This window comes from Caretta caretta, chromosome 20 (genome assembly GCF_965140235.1).
Source record: "Caretta caretta isolate rCarCar2 chromosome 20, rCarCar1.hap1, whole genome shotgun sequence".
In the NCBI taxonomy this organism is placed as follows: Eukaryota; Metazoa; Chordata; order Testudines; family Cheloniidae; genus Caretta; species Caretta caretta.
Window position 1 is genome coordinate 21168046 of NC_134225.1, and position 22813 is coordinate 21190858.

General features: G+C 65.2%; 1 protein-coding gene across 4 annotated transcripts in view; it reads right to left on the bottom strand.

The window, feature by feature from the left end:
* The window catches only part of MAST1 (microtubule associated serine/threonine kinase 1), a 48407-nt gene that overhangs the window by 3633 nt on the left and 21961 nt on the right, over positions 1-22813 (bottom strand). For all 4 annotated transcript variants that reach the window (XM_075121424.1, XM_075121425.1, XM_048831818.2 and 1 more), the window contains 23 exons: positions 22432-22507; positions 21090-21168; positions 20596-20756; positions 20045-20120; positions 18913-19122; positions 18487-18588; positions 16094-16226; positions 15361-15428; positions 13782-13867; positions 13166-13374; positions 10791-10929; positions 10348-10480; positions 9934-10099; positions 9486-9587; positions 8766-8888; positions 7910-8019; positions 5553-5716; positions 4640-4890; positions 3973-4176; positions 3125-3354; positions 2306-2428; positions 1638-1774; positions 742-929 (listed from right to left, as the gene is read on the bottom strand). In XM_075121424.1, the coding sequence (XP_074977525.1) occupies positions 742-929; positions 1638-1774; positions 2306-2428; positions 3125-3354; positions 3973-4176; positions 4640-4890; positions 5553-5716; positions 7910-8019; positions 8766-8888; positions 9486-9587; positions 9934-10099; positions 10348-10480; positions 10791-10929; positions 13166-13374; positions 13782-13867; positions 15361-15428; positions 16094-16226; positions 18487-18588; positions 18913-19122; positions 20045-20120; positions 20596-20756; positions 21090-21168; positions 22432-22507 (3270 nt within the window). The remainder of the gene's footprint in view (positions 1-741; positions 930-1637; positions 1775-2305; positions 2429-3124; positions 3355-3972; positions 4177-4639; positions 4891-5552; positions 5717-7909; positions 8020-8765; positions 8889-9485; positions 9588-9933; positions 10100-10347; positions 10481-10790; positions 10930-13165; positions 13375-13781; positions 13868-15360; positions 15429-16093; positions 16227-18486; positions 18589-18912; positions 19123-20044; positions 20121-20595; positions 20757-21089; positions 21169-22431; positions 22508-22813) is intronic.

A 22813-nucleotide genomic window follows, 5' to 3' on the forward strand; every position in this document is an offset into this window, starting at 1 on the left:
TGGGATAGGGCTGCCCCCCGAAGGATGGATGGACAGACAGATGAGTGGGATGGGGCTGCCCCCCGATGGATGGATGGACAGACGAGTGGGATGGGGCTGCCCCCGATGGATGGATGGACAGACAGACGAGTGGGATGGGCCCCCCCAGTTCTCTTGGAGCACTCAGCTCACCCCATATCTCTAGTTGCTGGAGCTTTGGGCCTGGATCCCCCTCGCCCTTCTGCCCCCTGCCCATGGGCACCGGCTGACGAGGGGGCACAGAGCCCGGGCAGGGGAGATGCCCCTTGACAGAGCCAGGGCGTGGAGGGACTTGAATGGGGTTGGGACGCCACCTGGTGGAGGGAGAAGCCCGTGCAGCCCAAGGACGCCCCAGATGTTCCACCACCCCTAAATCCAGCCCCACACCTGCTCCCCCCACCCCCATGAGTGGGGCAGAACCTGACTCACGGGCGCAGGAAGGTGGCTCTGACGCCCCCCACCTCACCTGCACCATGCCTTTTGGCATGGGGGGCAGGGCTGAGGCGGTAACAGAGATCCCGCCATGTCCCTGTCTCCCCTGCTCCCTCCTGGTGATCCCTTGCAGCTGTGCCCTCCCGCCGTGCCCCCAGCCCCCACCTGCTGTGCCCCCTCAGCCATGCTCCCTGCTCGCCCCATAGTGCCGCCCCATGGTGCCCCACCCCCAGCCCACCCCAGGGTGTCCCCTGTCCCCCAGTGCCCCCCATGGTGCCCCACACCCAGTACCGAGGTAGGCAGAGTCGGGGGTGGCGCGCAGGCTCTGGGTGGGCGAGCGGGCGCTCAGGCTGTGGGTGGGCGAGCCGGGCAGGCTGTCGCTGGAGGAGAGCGAGCGGCTGAGCGAGGAGAGGCTGCGGCTGGTGTGGAGCAGGTTGGCTTGTTTGGTGATTTTCCGGAAGAGCGAGCTGCGCTTCTTGCTGTGGGGAGAGGGTCAGTGCAGGGGGGGGATCCCCCGGCACCCCTCCTTCCCCCAGATCCCCCTCCTGTCCCCCCGCACCCCTCCTTCCCCCGCCTCGGCACCCCCTCCTGTCCCCCCCAACCCCAGGACCCCTCCCCCACACCCCGGCATCCCCTCCTGTCCCTCCCATCCCAGCACTCGTCCTTCCCCCCTGCCCAGGCACCCGCCCCTTCCCCCTGCCCCAGCCCCCCCTCCTGTGCCCCCCCGGCACCCCTCCTTCGCCTGCCTCGGCACGGCCTCCTGTCCCCCCCACTGTGGCACCCCTTCCTGCCCTCTGCCGCCACGGCTCCCCCTTCTGTGCCCCCCCACCCCAGCACCTCTCCTTCCCCCGGCCCCGGTATGCCCTCCTATCCCCCCCACCCCTGTACCCCTTCCTGCCCCCTGACACCCCAGCACCCCTTCCTGCCCCCAACCCCAGGACCTCTCCCCCCGGTCCCAGCACCCACTCCTGTCCCCCCTGCCCAGGCACCCCTTCCTGACCCCCACCCCAGCACCCTTCCCCCCACTGCCCCAGCACACCCTCCTGTCCCCCCTAGCCCAGCACCCCTTTCTGTCCCTCCCACCCTGGCACCCACCTCTTGCCCTGGCCCCAGCACCCCTTCCTGTTCCAGGCCCTGCCCCCCCCATCCTCCCCACTGCCCCAGCACCCCCTCCTGTCCCCCCCCACCTCTCCTGCCCCTCCTTGCTGACACTCCTCTTGTTCCTCCGCGCCATCTTGGATTTGTAGCTGCTCTTGCGGGCCGGCCCGACGCGGATGGACGTGTTCTCGAAGGGCGTCGTGGTCACCATCACTTTGTTCCCGCTCTGCCATGAGAGACGGGCCACGTGAGTGGGGGGGGGGGGGCAGGAAACAACCTCCTGCTCCATCCCCGTTAGCCAAGGCCTGCCTCTGACCCGGGGCCGTGTGGGCGGCACCTGGGGGCACAGTTGGGCTCCATGCGCAACGGTGGGGCAGGGGCTTGGCATCAGGCCCCTGTCCCAGCATGCACTGATCCCCGGCGGGGCGCGAGGCCCCTGTCCCAGCATGCACTGCTTCCAGGAAGGTGTGTGAGGCCTCTTTCCCAGCATGCACCGCTCCCCAATGGGGCGCAAGGCCCCTGTCCCAGCATGCACCGCTCCCCAATGGGGCGCAAGGCCCCTGTCCCAGCATGCACCACTCCCCGATGGGGCGCAAGGCCCCTGTCCCAGCATGCACCGCTCCCCGACAGGGTGTGAGGCTCCTTTCCCAGCATGCACCGCTCCCCGATGGGGCGCAAGGCCCCTGTCCCAGCATGCACCGCTCCCCGATGGGGCGCAAGGCCCCTGTCCCAGCATGCACCGCTCCCCGACACTTACCTTCAGGATGAGCTCTACCACCTCCGTGTGCACCAGCCCGTGCACCGGCTCCCCGTTGACGTGGGTGATGAGGTCCCCGGCGCAGAGACCCGCCTCGTGGGCGGGGCCCCCCTCCTCCACGTGCTGCCGGGCAGGGGGCAGGTGTCAGGGCTGGACCGTGCTGCTTACCCACAATGCAACGCCCCAACCAAAGGCGCAGGGCCCCACCCAGAATGCAACGCTCCACCCAGCGCTGTCGAGCCTTTACCCACAATGCACCTCCCCCGCCCAAGGATGGTGTGAGGACCGTACCCAGAATGCCCTGCCCCCAGCCTTTCCCAGCATGCACCGCACCCTCAGGAAAGTGTGAAGTCCTTTACCCAGCATGCCCTGCCCCCAAGTGGGCACAAGACCCCTCTCCCAGTATACCCTGCTCCCCTGTGGGGTGTAAGATCCCTTTCACAGCATGCACTGTCCCCCTTGGGGCATGGGGCCCCTTGCCCGGCCCGCACTGCCCCCCTCATGGGGCACGGGGCCCGTCGCCCGGTCCACACTGCCCCCCATGGGGCACGGGGCCCGTCGCCCGGTCCACACTGCCCCCCCCATGGGGCACGGGGCCCGTCGCTCGGTCCACACTGCCCCCCATGGGGCACGGGGCCCGTCGCCCGGCCCACACTGCCCCCCATGGGGCACGGGGCCCGTCGCCCGGCCCACACTGCCCCCCATGGGGCACGGGGCCCGTTGCCCGGTCCATACTGCCCCCCATGGGTGCGGGGCCCCTCGCCCAGCCCGCACTGCCCCACCCATGGGTGCGGGGCCCCTCGCCCGGCCGGGCCGTACCCAGACGATGTGGTGCACGCTGTAGATGTTGCTGTCGCCCATGTAGACGCGGATGGCCCGCAGCGTGAAGCCGTACTTCTTGCCGGAGCGCTGGATGGTGATGGGCGAGCGCAGGATGGTGACGGCGGGCGAGTAGTCGCGGCTCGGCGAGGAGTCCCGCGAGGACGGGTTGGAGGAGAGGGAGCGGGGCGACATGGGGCTGGCCAGGGGGGAGCTGCCGTGCTGTTCCACTGCAGAGAGACGAGGTGAGTGAGACCAGCACGGCACCCCTGGGGCCCTGCCAAGAGAACCCAGGAGTCCTGAGCCCCAGCCTCCCTGCTCTAACCAATAGGTCCCACTCCCATCCGAGAGCCGGGGATTGAACCCAGGAGTCCTGCTCTCCAGGGCGCAGGACCTCTGGGGATCATGACAGGCAGCTTGGTGGGGTTAGGAGATATCAGTGAGGGGTACCTGTGGGGATCATGGCGGACAGGGGGGAGCCCAGGGATACCTGTGGGGATCATGACGGACAGGGCAGGGGGGGAGCCCGGGGATACCTGTGGGGATCATGACGGACAGGGCAGGGGGAGCTGGGGGGTACCTGTGGGGATCGTGACGGACAGGGCAGGGGGGGCTGGGGGGTACCTGTGGGGATCGCGATGGACAGGGCAGGGGGGGCTGGGGGGTACCTGTGGGGATCGCGATGGACAGGGCAGGGGGGGCTGGGGGGTACCTGTGGGGATCGCGATGGACAGGGCAGGGGGGGCTGGGGGGTACCTGTGGGGCTCGCGATGGACAGGGCAGGGGGGTTAGGAGGTATCAGTGCGGGGGTACCCGTGGGGATCGTGACGGACAGGGCTGGGGGGTACCTGTGGGGATCATGACGGACAGGGCGGTGGCCGAGGCAGACTTGATGACCTTGCCCCCCGCCCGGGCGCTGCGCCTCTCGCCCGCCGACTCCCCGGACAGCTGCTGGTGCCGGGCGCGCCGCAGAACCAGGTCGCTGGTGGCCTTGGGGGTCTGGGGGTCCACGTCCTTCGGGGCCTGGGCTTCGCCCCCCTTCACTCTATCGCCTGCGGGGAGAGACAGAGCAACAGGGTGGGGGGGCACTGGAGGGTCTCAGCCTCCTCCCTGACACCCCTGCCGCCTGGGGCGGGGCCCTGGGGCGGGGCCATGGGGCAGGGCAGCCCATGGTTCCTTACCCAGAATGCACCTCTCCACCCCACACAATGGTGGCACCATTACCCAGCATGCACTGCTCCCTCAGCATGGACTTCAGGGCCCTTTCCCAGAATGCACCTCTCTCTGCCCCCCCATTACATAGAGCTGGTACCCACAATATACTGCCCCCCCAAAGCTTTCCAGCCTGTTACCCAGAATGCACCTCCCCCTGCTTTGCCTAGTGGGGCCAATGAACGGGGGCAATTACCCAGGGCGAGGGGGAAGTTACCCCGGTTGGGGGGGGGGGGCGATGCCACATTTAACCCTTTGCCTGGCTCCCCTCCCTCCTTTCTGGGAGCCCCAGGTCCTACCCACCAGCCTCGGCGTCCCTGGGGGCAGCGGGGTCCCTGGCTCCCCCCGTGGTCCCGTCCTTGCCCTCGGCCTGGGGGGCAGCCGCGGGGCCCCCGTTCTCCCTGGCGGGGCCCCTGGCCCGGGGCTCGTCATCGTCCTCCAGCGGCGCGGCGAAGCGGCTGGTGTCCATGAGCGCGGAGAAGCGACGCCGGGCGCCCAGCGGGGGGCTCGACTCACTCTCCAGGCAGGTGTACTCCGAGGCCGAGAGACGCTTCCTGCAGCACACGCACGGGGTGGGCGGGTGAGGCCCCAAGGCCCTCCCGGAGCCGGGAGAGAACCCAGGAGTCCTGGCTCCCAGCTCCCCCCCCCCCCCAACCACTAGACCCCACTGCCCTCCCGGAGCCAGAAGAGAACCCAGGAGTCCCGGCTCACAGCCCCCCCCAACCACTAGACCCCCCCGCCCTCCCGGAGCCGGGAGAGAACCCAGGAGTCCTGGCTCCCAGCTCCCCCCCCCAACCACTAGACCCCCCCGCCCTCCCGGAGCCGGGAGAGAACCCAGGAGTCCCGGCTCCCAGCCCCCCGCTCTAACCATTAGACCCCACTCCCCTCCCAAAGCTGGGAATAGAACCCAGGAGTCCTGGCTCCCAGCCCCCTGCTCTAACCATTAGACCCCCCCCCGCCCTCCCAGAGCTGGGAATAGAACCCAGGAGTCCTGGCTCCCAGCCCCCCCTGCTCTAACCACTAGACCTCCCCCCCCGCCCTCTCGGAACCAGCCTCTGCCAGAAGGTCTCTGGGACTGTCCCAGCAGGGGGCGCTGCAGGCTGGGATGAACTGCGGTTTCTGGGGGAGAGCCTGCCCAGCCCCCTCCTGTCCCCCTTCACCTCTCTGGGGAGCCCCCCCCGACTCACAGCTCCGGGAAGCCACCCCCCCGACTCACAGCTCCGGGGAGCCGCTGCGCCAGCTCTTGTCCCGCAGGGTGAAGCTGCCGAGGCCTTCGCGCTTGCTGAGCTTCTCGTCCTTGTGCTTGTTGCTCTGGTCCCGCTTGGGGACGCCCGGGCCCTTGGGCTCGTGCTGGGAGAGGTGCTCCATGCTGCTGTACACCTGGGGGGGGCGAGGGTCAGGGCAGGCGCCGCCGGCCCCCTGGATCGCACATGCGCCGCCGGCCCCCTGGATCGCACACGCGCCGCCGGCCCCCTGGATCGCACACGCACCGCCGGCCCCACTGATCGCACACGCACCGCCGGCCCCACTGATTGCACACGCACCGCCGGCCCCCTGGATCGCACACGCACCGCCGGCCCCACTGATCACACACGCACCGCCGGCCCCCTGGATCGCACACGCTCCCCCGGCCCCCTGGATCGCACACGCTCCCCCGGCCCCCTGGATCGCACACGCACCGCCGGCTCCACTGATCACACACGCGCCGCCGGCCCCACTGATCGCACACGCGCCGCCGGCCCCACTGATCGCACACGCGCCGCCGGCCCCCTGGATCGCACACGCTCCCCCGGCCCCCTGGATCGCACACGCGCCGCCGGCCCCCTGGATCGCACACGCATCGCCGGCCCCCTGGATCGCACACGCTCCCCCGGCCCCCTGGATCGCACACGCTCCCCCGGCCCCCTGGATCGCACACGCACTGCCGGCCCCCTGGATCGCACACGCTCCCCCGGCCCCCTGGATCGCACACGCTCCCCCGGCCCCCTGGATCGCACACGCGCCGCCGGCCCCCTGGATCGCACACGCGCCGCCGGCCCCCTGGATCGCACACGCTCCCCCAGGCCCCTGGATCGCACACGCACCGCCGGCCGCACGGCTCGCACACGCTCCCCCAGCCCCCTGGATCACACACGCACCGCCGGCCGCACGGCTTGCACACGCTCCCCCGGCCCCCTGGATCGCACACGCTCCCCCGGCCCCCTGGATCGCACACGCGCCACCGGCCCCCTGGATCGCACACGCGCCGCCGGCCCCCTGGATCGCACACGCGCCGCCGGCCCCCTGGATCGCACACGCGCCGCCGGCCCCCTGGATCGCACACGCACTGCCGGCCCCCTGGATCGCACACGCTCCCCCAGCCCCCTGGATCGCACACGCACCGCCGGCCGCACGGCTCGCACACGCTCCCCCAGCCCCCTGGATCACACACGCACCGCCAGCCCCCTGGATCGCACAAGCTCCCCCGGCCCCCTGGATCGCACACGCTCCCCCGGCCCCCTGGATCGCACACGCTCCCCCGGCCCCCTGGATCGCACACGCGCCGCCAGCCCCCTGGATCGCACACGCACCGCCGGCCGCACGGCTCGCACACGCATCGCCGGCCCCACTGATCACACACGCACCGCCGGACCCACTGATCACACACGCACCGCCGGCCGCACGGCTCGCACACGCTCCCCCAGCCCTGTGGATCGCACACGCACCGCCGGCCCCCTGGATCGCACACGCATCGCCAGCCCCACTGATCACACATGCACCGCCGGCCGCACGGCTCGCACACGCTCCCCCAGCCCCCTGGATCGCACACGCACCGCCGGCCGCACGGCTCGCACACGCACCGCCGGCCGCACACGCTCCCCCAGCCCCCTGGATCGCACACGCACCGCCGGCCCCCTGGATCGCACACGCACCGCCGGCCCCCTGGATCGCACACGCACCGCCGGCCGCACGGCTCGCACACGCGCCACCGGCCCCCTGGATCGCACACGCGCCGCCAGCCCCCTGGATCGCACACGCGCCGCCAGCCCCCTGGATCGCACACGCGCCGCCGGCCCCCTGGATCGCACACGCACCGCCGGCCCCCTGGATCACACACACCGCCGGGCAAACGGATCGCACATGCACCACCGGCCGCACGACTCGCACACGCTCTCCCAGCCCCACGGATCACACAAGCTGCCAGCCCCACGGATCGCATGCGCTCCCCCAGCCCCATGGATCACACACACCGCCAGCCCCACAGCTTGCACACATGCTCCCGGTCCCACAGATCTTCTATGTGCCCCCAGACCCATGGCTCGCACACACGTCTCTGGCCCCACGGATTACACACACGGCCCCACGGATCGCACATGTGCCACGGATCACACACGCGTCCCTAGCCCACGGATCCCACCCACGGACCTGGCCCCACAGGTACAGCTCCCATGTCTCCAAATCCAACAGCTCACACAGGTCCCATGCATCACACACACCACACAGGGCTCACACACACAAACTCCTCCTGCACAGCCACAGCCGCAGGGGCCCCAGACGGGGCAGCCCTTTGCCCTCGACGTTACGGGGTCCCACCTTGCTGAACCTGGGGGAGCAGGACGAGAACTGCCGGATTTCCACCGGCTCATCCTCCGTTGTGTCGTCGTCGTCGTAGGAGTTGATGTGGTGATACTTGTCCGAACGAGCTGGAGGGGGAAGGGAGATATAAACAGCCCCTGCGCCCCACCCCAGAGGTGGCTGCATCTCAACACCAGATGTGGGGTCCCCGTATACACAGCCCCCCACCCCACCCCACAGGTGGCTGCATCTCAGTGTTGGACGAGGGGTGCCTGATCCTGCTTCATTCCCTGCTGCTCAAGTGCCCCCCCCCAGCACAATGCGTTTGCAGGCTCTCGGCACGGCTCCCAGCAGGCTGGGCGCCCATGGCACAGAACTCCTCTCCCCCGACTGACGTTAATGGGACCCCAGAGGGACTAGGGATTGAACAGGCCATGGAGACCGAGGTCCCTTCTGCCCCCGGCCAGACACGCTGCCCGTGGGCATGGAGCGTGGGCAGCTTGCCAAGCCACTGACTAGGCAGAGAACACCAGACCCAAACCCCCTTCAAAAGAAATGGGAATGTAGAGTGCCCTGGTGGCAGCATGGAGGATTGACACCCCCCCCCCCCCCGCCCTGCCAGAGCTGGGGATAGAACCCAGGAGTCCTGGCTCCCAGCCCCCCTGCTCTAACCACTAGACCCCACTCCCCTCCCAGAGCCGGGATAGAACCTGAGCCCCCAGGCCCATGGCTCTAGATACACGAGTCTCTTGAGTCCCCATTCCCTGAGCTCCGGACCCCAGGCTGGCTCATGCTTCGGACACGGCGGGCTGCCCGGGCAGTGCCCTTGGTGGGGGGGGGGCAGGAGCGGGGGATACGGGGGGGTGGCACTTGCTGTCGAAGTAGCTGGTGTCCTCCTCCGACTCCAGGTGGGGGATGAACTCGGCTTTCTGGCGCAGCAGTCCCGCCCAGTCGAGCTCCTTGAAGAAGTTGTGTTGCTTCACCTCAAAGGCACCACCTGCAGAGACCGACCCCCGCCGGGGCGGGGTGTCAGGGGGGGGAGCCCTGGGGGCAGGGCCCTTGGCTGGGGGCAGACAAGGGGGAGCCCGGGGAGCAGGGCAGGGGGGAGCCCGGGGAGCAAGGCCCTTGGCTGGGGGCAGGCAAGGGGGAGACCGGGGAGCAGGGCCCTTGGCTGGGGCAGGCAAGGGGGAGCCCGGGGAGCAGGGCCCTTGGCTGGGGCAGGCAAGGGGGAGCCCGGGGAGCAGGGCCCTTGGCTGGGGGCAGGCAGCGCTGCTCGGGCCCATGGCTGCTGGGCACCAGCCCGGCTATAGTGGCCAAAGCCTGCCATCAGCACGGGGGCACTGGGGTCGGGTGCGGGCACCTGGGACGGGAGGGGCTCTGGGGCGTCAGAGATGCGGGGGGCACAAGGCTGGGGGGAAGGGGCTCTGGGGCGTCAGAGAAGCGGGGGGCACAAGGCTGACGGGTTACACCACGGCATTAGCTGAGTGGGACCCATGGCTGCAGCAGGTCCATGGTGCAATGGTCCTGGCCCCGGGCCCAAGAGCCCGTCCCCAGCTGGGCCCTGTGGGGGGAGCCGGGGGGGGCAGCATCTTACCGGCCCCCAGGCGGACGAGCGGGTCGGTCTGCAGCAGGCAGGAGACGAGGTGTTGGACGTCCATGGGCAGGGCCTCCTCCCCGTCCGGCCACAGGATGTCGTCTGAGGGGGGGTTAGATGGGGGCAGGGTCAGAGCTGGACCCCAAACTCAGCCCCACCCCCAAACTCAACCCCACCCCAACCCTTCCCCAAACTCAGCCCCACCCCCGACCCTTCCCCCCCAACTCAGCCCATCCCCAAACTCATCCCCACCCCCAACCCCTCCCCCCCAAACTCAGCCCCACCCCCAACCCTTCCCCCCAAACTCAGCCCCACCCCCAACCCTTCCCCCCCAGTCTCAGCCCCATCCCCAACACTTCCCACCAAATTTACACTGTCCCCTCCATGAACCTGCCCTCACACTTTCCCCGAGCCTGAGGATGTCTATGTCCCCCGCGCCCCCACCTACCACTGATGACCTGCCCGAAGAGCTCCTCGGGGGTGTCCCCGAAGAAGGGCACACAGCCCACCAGGAACTCGTACAGGATGATGCCCATGGCCCACCAGTCCACCGGCTTCCCGTAGCCCTGCCGCAGGATCACCTCGGGTGCGATGTACTCGGGGGTCCCGCACACCTGCCCGGGGGCGCCCGTCAGTCCTCGGCTAGTGCCCCCAGCCCCCCACTGAGCCCCCCACCCCGTCAGCCCTCGGCTCGTGACCCCAGCTCCCCATATACACTAAGCCCCATCAGCCCTGGCCTAATGCCCATCCCCTGCCTGATCCCCCCCATCCCCCATCAGGGGCTCCTGTAGCTCCACCCCTATGGCCCCGCCCACTGCAGCCCATCCCCCATGGCCCCCCATCCCCTGCCCCATGGCCTCACCTGCTTGTCCAGGAACTCGCGGGCATCCTTCTCGATGTGGCCCTCATATAGGTTGGTCGTGAGGCTCATCAGCCCCATCTTGGAGAGGCCGAAGTCCGTCAGCTTAATGTGCCCCATGGAGGTGATGAGTAGGCTGGTGGGACAGTGACAGGGAGCCCCTGAGAGCGGAAGCTGGGGAGGGGGGATTCTGGGGCCCCCACCCCGCTCCTGGGTCCCAGATCACCACATTGCATGGCCCACCCCATCCTTGGGAGGAGCTGGGGGGCCCCAGATGGGGCTGAGGGAGGGGGATGAAAGAGCAATGGAAGAAGCTGCCTCCTTTCGCGAATAGAACCCAGGAGTACTGCCTCCCAGCCTCCCGCTCTAGCCACTAGGCCCCACTCCCCTCCCAGAGCTGGGAATAGAACCCAGGCGTTCTGCTCCCCGCCCCACAGGCTCCGTACTTGTCGGGTTTGAGGTCACGGTGGACAATGCCATAGTTGTGCAGATACTCCAGGGCCAGCACGGTCTCAGCGAAGTACATCCGTGCCAGCTCCACGGGCAGGGCCCCAATGTTCTTCAGCAGCGTGGCGCAGTCCCCACCTGCCAGGGGAGCCAGGGAGACCCTGTTTATTCTGGGAGAAGGGTTCCCCTCATACTCCTAGAGCAGGGAGCATTCTTGAGCCCTGTTGATAGTGGGGTGCATGGAGCCCCAGACCCTCTCCAGAAATCTCAGCTTCCAGCCCCAATGTACTTAGATACTCCTGGGGGAATTCTGCACCACTGCGCATTAACTTAATTCATGTGCCATGCATACTTTTATTGTTTTCCGCAGAAAATAACTTCTGCTGGAAAGTTGCTGCAGTTCCAACTTTTGCCCACCAGAGGGCGCTGTGGTGCTAGAACAGAGCAGCTGCTCCCAGCCAGCCCCAGCTGCAGATGGGGAAGAGAAAGAGCCTGCAGTGCCTTCTTCACCACACCTGTCGGGCCAGGTCAGGAGACAGGGGATATGGGCAGACAGACAGTGTTGGGCACATGGGGCTGCTGGGAGGTCACAGTTAGGGAATCATAAGGACTAGTCGGGGAGGACCAGCTGGGGCAGGGGCTGAATGGGAGTGGAGGCACAGGGCCACAGGAGGAGGGGATGCAGGGCCACGTGGGGGAAGAGGGTTGGCTGAGTGGGGGCACGGAGACACATGGGGACAGGAGTGGTGCAGAGACACATGGGGATGGGGGGAAGGGGTGTCCGAGTGGGGGGTGGAGGGTCACATGGGGACAGGGGCTGATGAGCTTGATGAATGGGAGAAGCTAGGGGTCAGCCAGGGTCTGCATGGGGGAAGCTCCCCAACAATCCCCCCCCCCCCAAAAAACACCATTTCATACTTTCCCCACCCATATCCAACAACCCTCCAAGTTCACACCCAGGCTCCTTCCCAGTGATGACTTCCCTCTCCCTCAGCTTCTTAGTTACCCCTGACTCCTCCAAGCCTTTTGCACTGCTTCTAAGAGGTGTGGGAAATACGGTTCTGTACTGTAGTTAAAATGAATTATTACTCAGAGTTCTGTATTAATATGCCTAGTAAGGAATCTATTTGTCAAAAAACATTTCCTGACTCCTTTTTGTTGCCTGTATTGTTACAGACATACACGCTGAGAGGTATTTTGAAATAACTTACCAAAATAATTGAAACTGGTGTGATTATATTGTGTTATTTTGACAAATGAAATATGCAGAATTTTGTAGAATTTTAAAATATTGTGTGCAGAATTTTATTTTTTTGGCGCAGAATTCCCCCAGAAGTAACTAAAATAGCTTCTCGGTGATGTTGGGTTCTCACCATGGGATGCCTGTGCCAAGAGGATGTGAGGCAACCCATGCACGTGCAGCTTGGCATGTCACAACTTCACCCCAGTAAAACGCAACACGGTGCTGTCACAACACACCACTGTCCTGTCCCAAGAGAATGGCAGGCACCCTGGCACGCCACAGTGCCGTCCCGTCACAATACCACACAAATCCACCCCGTCGGGACATGACACTGCCCCATGATGCCACAATGTCACCCTGCCGCTCTAAACCACGGCGCCATTAGGACAGAACATGGCCCTGTCGTGACACAGCAATGCCATGTCCTGCCACGAGTGTTCCCTGGCCTGATAAGGTGCTGCCCTGTCATGATGCAACATCTCCCCATCACATCCCCTCATTACAATACAACTCCACCCCGTCAAGATGCAACGCAGACCCTGCTCCGTCATGACCCAATGTCACCCTGTCCCAACGCCCACCCCCCAGCCATGACATGGCATCACCCCGCTGAGCAGTCAGCACATCATGCCACGCCACCATGTCATGCTGCACCACCCTGCAGAGGCCGAATGCCCCAACACGCCACCACGTCACGACATGTCCCATCATGCAGAGACAGCCCGGCCCGACACACCACTACCATGTCGTGGCCACATCACTGCACAGAGAGGGCAGGTCACAAGATGACACCACCATGCTGGGACGCGTCACATTGCTATGCAGAAGGGGCACCTCACAACACAACGCCACTGTGTTGTGACACGACACGCTGCTAAGGAGCCCTACCACATCACAGCACACCACCACCATGTTGTGACACAACACACTGCTAGGCAGCCCCACCGTATCACAACGTAACGCCATCAGGTTGTGACACGACACGTGCTCGCCAGCCCCACCAAGGTGCGACAGTGCTGGATGGGCAGCGGAGCCAGTTTCAGGGCTGCCGTTGGTGTCCCCTCCCCAGGTGGGCCAGGCCGTGGCCCCCCACCCCAGGTGTGCCCCCCCCCGCCCTCCAGCCCGCCGTACCTTCCACGTACTCCATGACCATGCAGAGGTGGCGCTTGGTCTCAAAGGAGCAGAACATGCTGACCACGAAGGGGTTCTCGGCGAAGGTGAGGATGTCCCGCTCCACGAAGGCCTGCTGGATCTGGTTCCGCAGGATCAGGTTCTGCTTGTTGATCCTCTTCATGGCAAAGCGCTGCCGGGTCTCCTTGTGCCGCACCAAGTACACGGCCCTGAAACACAGAGCAGCGCTCGGCTCCGGCCCCAGCCACTGGTGCCAGGTGCGGACCCTGGAGTCCTGGAGCCAACCCCCCACTCCCCAACTCTAACTGCTCCCCTCCCAAGGCTGGCGCGAGAACCCAGGCTGACTCCCAGTCCTCCCCCACTCTAACCACTCAACCTCACTGCTGGCTCAGAGCTGGGATAGAACCCAGGAGTCCAGTGTTCTCCCTTCCCCGCTCCAAGTCTCTGTGAGGCTGGGGGCGGGTTTGGGGGTGCTGATCCCTTCCAGAGAGCAGTGGGGCTGTGAGGGGAGGAGCCAGATCTCTCCTGCCTCCCCCCCAACCCCCAAGGGGTGCAGACCACTGCCACAGGAGGGGCGTCAGGTCAGGGGTCAACCCCTCCCCCAACACTCTCTCACCCATAGGCTCCGTTGCTAATAAGTTTGATGGTTTCAAAGTCCCCTTCTCCGGGCGGTTTCTTGTGTTTCAGGGCGGCTCCCCGGCCCTGGAATAAATCACATGCATCACTGAGGGTGGGGGTGGGAAAGGGGGAGCCCCCATCCCCCAGATCCACCCCCATGTCAGCCCTCAGGCTTCACCAGCTCCCAGCCCCCTGCTCTAACCACTAGACCCCAACCTCCCAGAGCACCAGGTACCTGGTGTTCCCATGCTGGGCTACCGCCAGTCGGGGCAGACTCGGCTTAGCGCCCGGGCACAGGGGGCTGGGGGTTGTGTTTGTGCGTGTAGCTGTGGGGCTGGGTGTCCCTGGTGAAGTGGGTCTGTGGGGTGTGTTGGGTTCTGGGTCTTTGTATCTGTGTGTGCGTGTCTGTGTCCAGAGTGTGTGTTGCTTCTGGGGTTGTGTATCTGTGTGTCTCTCTCTGGGTGGGTAGGTGTTTCTGGAGCTCTGTGTGTGTGTGTGTGTGTGTGTCTCTGGGGAGCGTGTGTGTTATTTCCAGGTTGTGCCCCTGTAGGGGGTGTGATTGTGGAGGGGGGATGGCTCTGTGGGGAGTGCTGTGTTTCAGGTGTGGTGTGTCTATGAGGGAGTGTGAGTGTCTGTATGTGTGTGTCTGGGGTGGGTTGTGTTGTTCCTGAGGTTGGGGAAAGTGTGCGTCTCTGTATGGGAGGATGTTGTTTCTCAGGCTGTGTCCTCCCGGGGTGTGTGACTGTCGGCAGCGTTTGGTGTTGTTTGTTTCTGGGGCTGTGACATGTGTGCCCATGGGGAGTGTGTTTCTGGAGTTGTGTGTCTCAGCAGGGGTGTTGTTTGGGGGGTCGTTTCTCTGGAGCTGCGTCTCTCCAGGATAGGTTGTGTGGGTTGATTCTGGGGTTGTGTCCCTCTAGGTTTGTGTGATTGTGCTGCATGCTGGTCTGTGTGTGTCTGGGGTGGACCATGTTGTTTTGAGGGTTGGTTCTCTGTGTGACAGGGAGGGATGTGTGTGTCTCCTGAGTGAGTTGTGTGTGTTGTTTCTGCGGTTGCCTGTGTGCGTGTTGTTTCTGGGGCTGTGTCCCTCTCGGTGTGTGTGATTGTGTTGCACACCAGTCTGTGTGTGTTTCTCTGTAAACATGTACAGGAGCGTGCGGGTGTCTGGGCATTGTGTGGCTGTGTGGGCGTGCAGTTGTGTTGCCTCTGTTGTGTGTCTGTATCTCTGGGTGGGCAAATGCATTTGTGTGTTAACAAAATGCCCCAGATGGGGCAGCGGGGACCTACCCCAAGCCCTTTGCCATACTGCCACCCAGTGGGACCCAGCGGGATTGCGCCCATTACAGCACCTCGGGCCAGGGCTCCCCCAGGGGACTGGGGCGGTTCTGACACACAGAAGGGCTGTTCCAATCCCCTCCAGTAGGCGGCAGCGGAATGGCGAGTCCCCCACATTATTATGGCCCCATCAGTAGAGATCCAGAGCTGTGGGGCACCAGACCCAGCCCTCAGACACCGCCCACCCCCCACAGCTCGGAGCCCTGATGGCCATGTGCTGTATGTATCCCGGGCTGGGGACTTACCTCCGTGAACTCATCTGTCTCGGGCGTGTTGGATCCACCACTGTCATGTTCCTCCAGATGCACCATGTCTGGGGGGAGACATCAACTGAGGAGAGGGGCCACGGGAGCCAACGAAGGAAGGGCGACGCGGGCAGCCACACACACTCACTCACACACACACGCACACCCATGGACATACGCACAGGGATATACACGCACATTCAGTCCCAGGCGAGGCAGGTGCGTACACACGTGTGCATGCCAACATGAATGTAATCACGTATAGGCCCACACACAGACACATGCATGCAGTCATACAGGCACCCACCCCCGGCTGCAAACGCACATGCCGTCATACATACACATATGCAGTCACACATATGCATGTAGACACATGCGCCGCGTTGCAAATGTTTTCAGTGAATGCTAACACACATGCAGTCATAGAAATGCAAGCGCAGACGCATGCCTGCTAACGCACACACACGTATGATAACACACATGTAGTCGCACACCTGCAATAACACACCCACGTGCACGCTAACACACGTGCAGTCGCACACCCACGTGCAACCTTACACACTAAATGCTAACACGCACAGTCACACACGCACCCGCAATCACGCACACATGCATGCTAAGACACACGCATGCCATCACTCACACTTGTGCAATGGCAACCCGCCCGCTCGCTAGCACAGGCCTGGCTGCAGTGGGCACCAGTCCCCATGCCCCCCTCCCCTGCTGGGGTTACCTGTGAAGGGGTCGCGGGTGAGGCCCAGCTGGCTGATGATGTAGCGGGGGATGTCCGTCTTCATCAGGTGTCCCTCCTTGGCGTGATCCTCAGCCGCCTCCAGCAAATGGTAAAACTCCTCGGGATTAAACTCCTGCAAGACACCGGCAGGGCCACCCAGCCCCGTCACTCATGGGCAGGCAGGGGGGCCACACCCCCAGATAGGGACCCTGCAGGCTGGGGAAACACCCCAGGGCTCCCCTTGTGTCCGAGAGCAGACACTGGGGAGAGGTGCCCCAACTACGGATCTGCACACGAGGAGGGCGGTTACTAGGTCAGCGAGCAGGGTGGGGGTGGGAGCGGGGCACTGGGGCTCTGCCTACACACCTGTTCCTGCTGGCAGACCAGGGACTGCCAGCCGGGGGCACAGGGACCAGGGACTGCCAGCCGGGAGCACAGGGACCAGGGACTGCCAGCCGGGGGCACAGGGACCAGGGACTGCCAGCCGGGGGCACAGGGACCACGGACTGCCAGCCGGGGGCACAGGGACCACGGACTGCCAGCCGGGGGCACAGGGACCAGGGACTGCCAGCCGGGGGCACAGGGACCACGGACTGCCAGCCGGGGGCACAGGGACCAGGGACTGCCAGCCGGGGGCACAGGGACCACGGACTGCCAGCCGGGGGCACAGGGACCACGGACTGCCAGCCGGGGGCACAGGGACCAGGGACTGCCAGCAGTCTGTATGGGCGTATCAGGGGTGGGTATGTGAGTGAGTGTGTGTCAGGCAGTTCTGTGCACGTGTGTAACAGGCGTTTGTGCCTTTGTGTGTTTCAGAGGTGTGGGTGTGTCAGGTCAGGCCTTGCAGGCATTTGTACACACTTGTGTTGGGGGGGGTGTTGGCGTGGCTCTGTATCTGTTTCAGGTATTAGTGCGTGTCTGTTTCAGGTGTGTGTGTGGGGGGGTGTATTTGTGTTTCAGGGATTTGGACGTGTGTTGGTGTGTGTCTGTTTCAGGTGTGTGTGGGGGGGTGTCACGTGTGCGTGGGGTGTACTTGTGTTTCAGGAGTGTATGTGTGTTGGGGTGTGTAGCATGACAAGGTGGGTGAGGAAATATCCTTTTTTGGACCAACTTCTCTTGGTGAGAAAGACAAGCTTTCGAGCTACACAGAGCTCTTCTTGTGTGTCTGATGTTGGGGGGGGGGGGTGTTTCAGGTGTCTTTGTGCGGGGGTGTTAGTGGGTGTATTTTGGGTGTTTGTAAGGGGACTCTCTCTCACACACACACGGCTGTGTCTTTTGTCACCGTCTCAGAAGCTGCCAGACCCTCCCCCTGGCTCTCCCCGCCCCACGTCCCCGGGTGAAGCGGGGGTCACACACTGACTGGCGAGGTAGACGGCTGGGGCTCTCGGGGTGCCGGGCAGAGGGGCTAGTTACATGCCCACCCCCTATTCCCAGCATCAAAACCCCTTGGCGGGGTGAGGGGGGGAAGATCCCGGTTGGAGGATGCCTCTGCCTGTCTCTGTTGCCATGACGGCCCTCTAGGAACTGGGCAGCGATGGCTGTTGCCACAGCAACAGGCCGCATCAGCAACCTGCCTTGGCCAATGCCACACCGCCCCCTGCTGCCAGCTTGCTCGCCATTGGGCCAAGGCAGCAGCCCAGTCACTGGCTAGCTCGTTGTTGTCAGGGTAACCGGCTGGGTGCCCTCGGATTGGCTGGCATGGGTGCCAGGTTTGGGGATGGCTATGGGGCAACATAGACAGGTAGGGGCAGGCATAGGGGTGTGAGTGGGGGAGCTGGGGGGCAGGCACAGAATGGAGTCAGAGGGGTGGGTAGAGTGGGGGTGGGACTGGGAAAAAGGACTCCTGGGTTCTCCCTTGGCTCTGGGGGACTAGCAGGGGGGTCTAGTGTTTAGAGCAGGGGCCTGGAGACCAGGACTCCTGGGTTCTCTCCCAGCTCCGGGAGGAGAGCGGGGGTTAGTAGGCAGAGTAGCGGGGCTGGGAGCCAGGACTCCTGGGTTCTCTTCGGGGCTTAGTAGGCAGAGTAGCGGGGCTGGGAGCCGGGACTCCTGGGTTCTCTCCCAGCTCCGGGAGGAGAGCGGGGGTTAGTAGGCAGAGTAGCGGGGCTGGGAGCCAGGACTCCTGGGTTCTCTTCGGGGCTTAGTAGGCAGAGTAGCGGGGCTGGGAGCCGGGACTCCTGGGTTCTCTCCCAGCTCCGGGAGGGCAGCGGGGGCTAGCAGTTAGAGCTGGGGCTTGGCATAGGATTTAGGGTCAGAGCAGGGATGGTAGCAGCATGTCACTCTGACGGGCAGCAGGGCTGGGAGCTGGGTGTCCCAGAGCACAGCCCCGGACCCTAGCGCAGGGGGCAGCAGAGTGGGGGGCAGCTGCCCCCCCACCATGCTCCCGCCCCCCTCACCAGGCACTCCAGGAGCCGCGCCGGGCGAGAGATGATGATCAGAAGCTTCTTCACCAGCTGGGTCACGAAGGCAACTTCCAGGCTCTCTGAGCGCTCGTAGGCCTGGGGACGGGGGAGAGGGGAGGTGAGAGGCAGCCCATGCCGGCCCTATGTCCTCGGCCTGCCCCAGAGAGCCTGCCCTCCTGCCCCGCCCCCATCACCCCCCAATGCCCCTAGTCACCACCCCCCACGCCACTCGCTTCACCCCCAGGGCCCTCATCCTGTTCCCCAGCACCCTCCTGCTCCCATCGCATCCCTGTGACCCCCATCACAGCCCCACTGCCCCATCACCCCCTACCCCGCTCCTGTCTCAGCCCCGCTGCCCCACCCCGCTCCCCTCACCCCGCTGCTCCACACCCCCTGGCAGCCCCCCCACCCCCTGCTCACGTCCTGCAGCAGCTTCTCCATGTTCTCCTGCAGCTCGTAGAAGTAGATGCTGGAGATGAGTCCCTCACGGGCCTTGGCCAGACAGTCCCGGGCCAGCTCGATCACCTGGTGGTGGATGAAGCTGAGGGCCCCGTCGGCCAGGGGCAGGACGCTGTCTGGTTCGAAAGCCGTGACGAAATCCTGCAGCTTCTCCTCCATCTGCGCCGTGGCCTGGCCGGGGTGGGAGATGGGGAGATTCTACTGAGCCGGCACCGGGGGTCAGGGGGAGTTTACCCCAGAGACCAGGCTGCTCTGAACGGGAACCCCACTGCCCTCCCTGAACCAGGGCAGAACCCAGGAGTCCTGGCTCCCAGCCCCCTGCTGTAACCACTGGACCCCACTGCCCTCCCTGAGCCAGGGCAGAACCCAAGAGTCCTGGCCACCAGCCCCTGGCTCTAACCACTACACTTCCCCCCCCACCCCCACCCCCAAGCCAAGATGGAACCCAAGCGTTGGGAAGGCGTCACCTGGCCTGTCGCAACCGAACCTTGGCTAGACCCCCCCAGACCGCTGTCCCTTGGTCCCAGGGGTGAACGAGACGCTGAGGGGAATGTGGGGCAGGGTCCCCATGGAATCTCCGGAGGGAGCAGGCAGCGGTTGCACAACATATCACCACTAGAGGGCTCCCTTCCCAAAGGAACCCCCAGAGGGTTCAGCTGGACACCCCCACCTCCCCATGGGGACCCCAGGGTCCTGCTCAGCCCGTCCTGCCCGATCCCCCTCACCCAGAGACTCACAGCTGGGAGCTTCACCCACAGGCACTGCAGGGACCTCGGAGGCCTCTCCCTGGCCAGGCCCTGTCAGCCCTTCGCTGGTGAATCCCACACCAGGGCACAGGGCTTCCCTGCTGTGCCCCTGGGCCCCCGCCCACTGGACTCTGCCAGGCCCCCGGATCCCCACCCCTGCTTCCTGGGCCACCGCCCGCTGGACTCTGCCAGGCCCACAGACCCCACCCCTGCTGCTGTACCACTGGGCCCCTGCCCGCTGGACTCTGCAAGGCCACGGGCCCCCACCCCTGCTGTGCCCCTGGGCCCTTGTCTCCTGCGCTGCCCTCAGGGCCTGTTCTCCCCCCACACACACACCCGGGCCATACCTTGGGGAACCGTTCCTTGTACACATGGTTCATCATCACTATCTCATTGTCGTGAGAGGAGGGGGAGCGGCCCGGGCTGCACGGCAGGGAAGAAGGGAGGAGTCACATGGTGTTACATCTCCGTGCCCCCTACCGTGTTCCCCCCAGAGCCTCCCACTCCCAGAAACCACCCACCCGGCGCTGAGATGCAGCCACCTCTGGGGTGGAGACCTGGTAGCTGTTACACCAGAAAGGCTTTGCACAAGGGAGGGCGCCCCCTGCTAAGCCCTCGATCGCTCTCCCTATCACCCTACTGCGGCTCTGGGGTCAGCACTAGCTACGAAAGGAGAGCGCCCCCTACTGAGACCCCACTTCCCGCAGCACAGCACCCACTAGCATCACACTGGGGCCAGCACCGACTGCCGGGGGGAGGGCGCCCCGCTGCTGAGCCCCCTGCCCCTACAGCAGACAGATTCCCATGGCAAGTCTCCTATGTGACCCCAGCCCAAGGGGCTCGGGGGAAGGGAACAGGGGCTGGGGAGAGGGGGGCGTCCCCTCTGCTCCTGCAGTACCTGAGGCTCCGGGACCGGGGGCGCACGGCGGGGGAGCGCCGCCCTCCGTCGTCGTCCGTGATGCTCTCGGTGCTGCCAAAGTGCTTGGAGAGGAAATGCAGCTCGTCCATGGTGGGCTGGTAGGGCAGCTGGTGCAGCCGCTCCTGGGACGAGCAGGACGACTAGGGAGGGAGAGAAAGAGGAGGGTTCGACAGGGACCCGTCACCGAGGTGCAGCCACCTCTGGGGTGGGGCGTGTCAGTAATTAACCGCCGCTTAGGAGAGGAAGTGAACGAGGCTCCAACGTCCTATTGTAACTGCAGCACAGCGCCCCCTAGTGCTGCACGCAAACCGGCCCTGACAGAGTAAGGAGAGCGCCCCCTGCTGACTCCCTGCCCCGTTCCCTGCCACACAGGCCCCCAAGCACCTCACGGGGCCAGCACTGACCGCCAGGGGCCAGCACTGTCTGGACGCGCCGGCCGGCCCTACTCGCCCATCTGGGGTCACGACACTCACCGACACGGTGGAGCTGGGGGTGTTGGTTCCATATCCGGACGAGGGAAGGGAAGCCAGAGACCAGCGGCGTCCGTCTGCCCTGAGGGGACCAAACAGGGGAGCGTGAGGGGATCCAGTCTAGGGGGATCCAGCCCTTCCGGGGGATCCAGTCTTCAGAGAGCAGCGAGGACCTCAGCCCCGTCCAGCCCGGCCACCCCCAGTGCCAGGGGCTTGGAGCTGCTGCCTGGCATGTGGGAGAACGGGGCTGAGCAGAGGTGGCAGGCAATGCCCCGCCGCAACAGCTACATGGGGACCCCTGAGGGCTCGGGGCTCACACAAGGCGCCACTGGGAAAGATAGAGGTGTTAATTAACCATTGGGAGATGGAGGATTAGCAGAGCCAGGTAGAGAAGGCAGGAGTCCCGGTTCCCAGACCCCAGCTCTAACCACTAGACCCCACTCCCCTCCCAGAGCTGGGCAGAGAACCCAGGAGTCCCGGCTCCCAGACCCCAGCTCTAACCACTAGACCCCACTCCCCTCCCAGAGCTGGGCAGAGAACCCAGGAGTCCCGGCTCCCAGACCCCAGCTCTAACCACTAGACCCCACTCCCCTCCCAGAGCTGGGCACAGAACCTAGGAGTCCTGGCTCCCAGGCCCTGTCCTGCTCTCACTCCCTTCCTGGATTTGGCCCAAGCAGGCTCCACCAATCCCTCGCCCCGTCCCAGTGCCAGGGCCATGCGGAGGGACAGACCTCGCACCCCATGGGCCAGAATGGGGAAGGGAACGGCACTTCCCACCAGTCGGTTCGTCCGAGGGACGCCAGGACCCCACAGCCAGGGACCCGCCAGCCGGGTGAGCCCAGCTGCTCCAGGAGGAGACGGTGCCATTTCTCCCAGGCTCTTGGCAGGGGCTGGTGTGGGCGGGCAGGGCTGTAATCAGAGCAGGGAGCAGATGGGGCGTAGGCTCCTACGTTCCCAACTGCTGCATGGGCCAGGGGATCGGATGGGAGTCCTGGGTTCTATCCCCAGCTCTGGGAGGGGCATGGGGTCCAGTGGTTAGAGCATGGAGGGGGGCTGGGAGCTAGGACTCCTGGGTTCTATTACCAGCTATAGGAGGGGAGTAGGGTGTAATGGGTAGAGTGGGGGGGAGGGGATGGGAGTCAGGACTCCTGGGTTCTCTCCCCAGCTCTAGAGCCAGTTGAGGCCTCAGTCTCAGTGCTGAGGCTGCTGGCAAGGTGGGAGGGTGTCAGCTAGCTGTGGAGGGAGAGGGTTGTTTATGGTGAAGACTCCTGGGAACTGGGCTGAGGCCCGGTAAACTCATTCCACTCCCCAGAGACTGGCATCAAGGGGGCGGCGCAGCCCTTACCTGCGCGAGGAGGTGAAGGAGAAGTGGGCGGGTGCGTTGGGGGAGAAGTTCCTTGGGCTGTCCAGGGGGCTGCTGCCTGAGAGGGAGAGGGAGCAGGGGATGACAGACAGATATAGAGTATGTTAGGATCCCCCAACAGATAGCATCCCACCTCTGCCACCAACACCACATGCTGCCCCCATGGAGCCACTCATCCTCCAAGACCCCTCCCAAGAGGGCAGAGCCACAGGGGGGTGGACTGGATTGCTACTGGCTGCTGTTCCCACTTCCTCCCAAGAGCAGCAAATGGGTTGGGAGGCACTAATGCCAGGCAAAGGAGCCTGGATGTGTTGGCTGTTGGAGAAAGTGGTGATGGGGGCATGAGAAAGAGATGGATGGATGG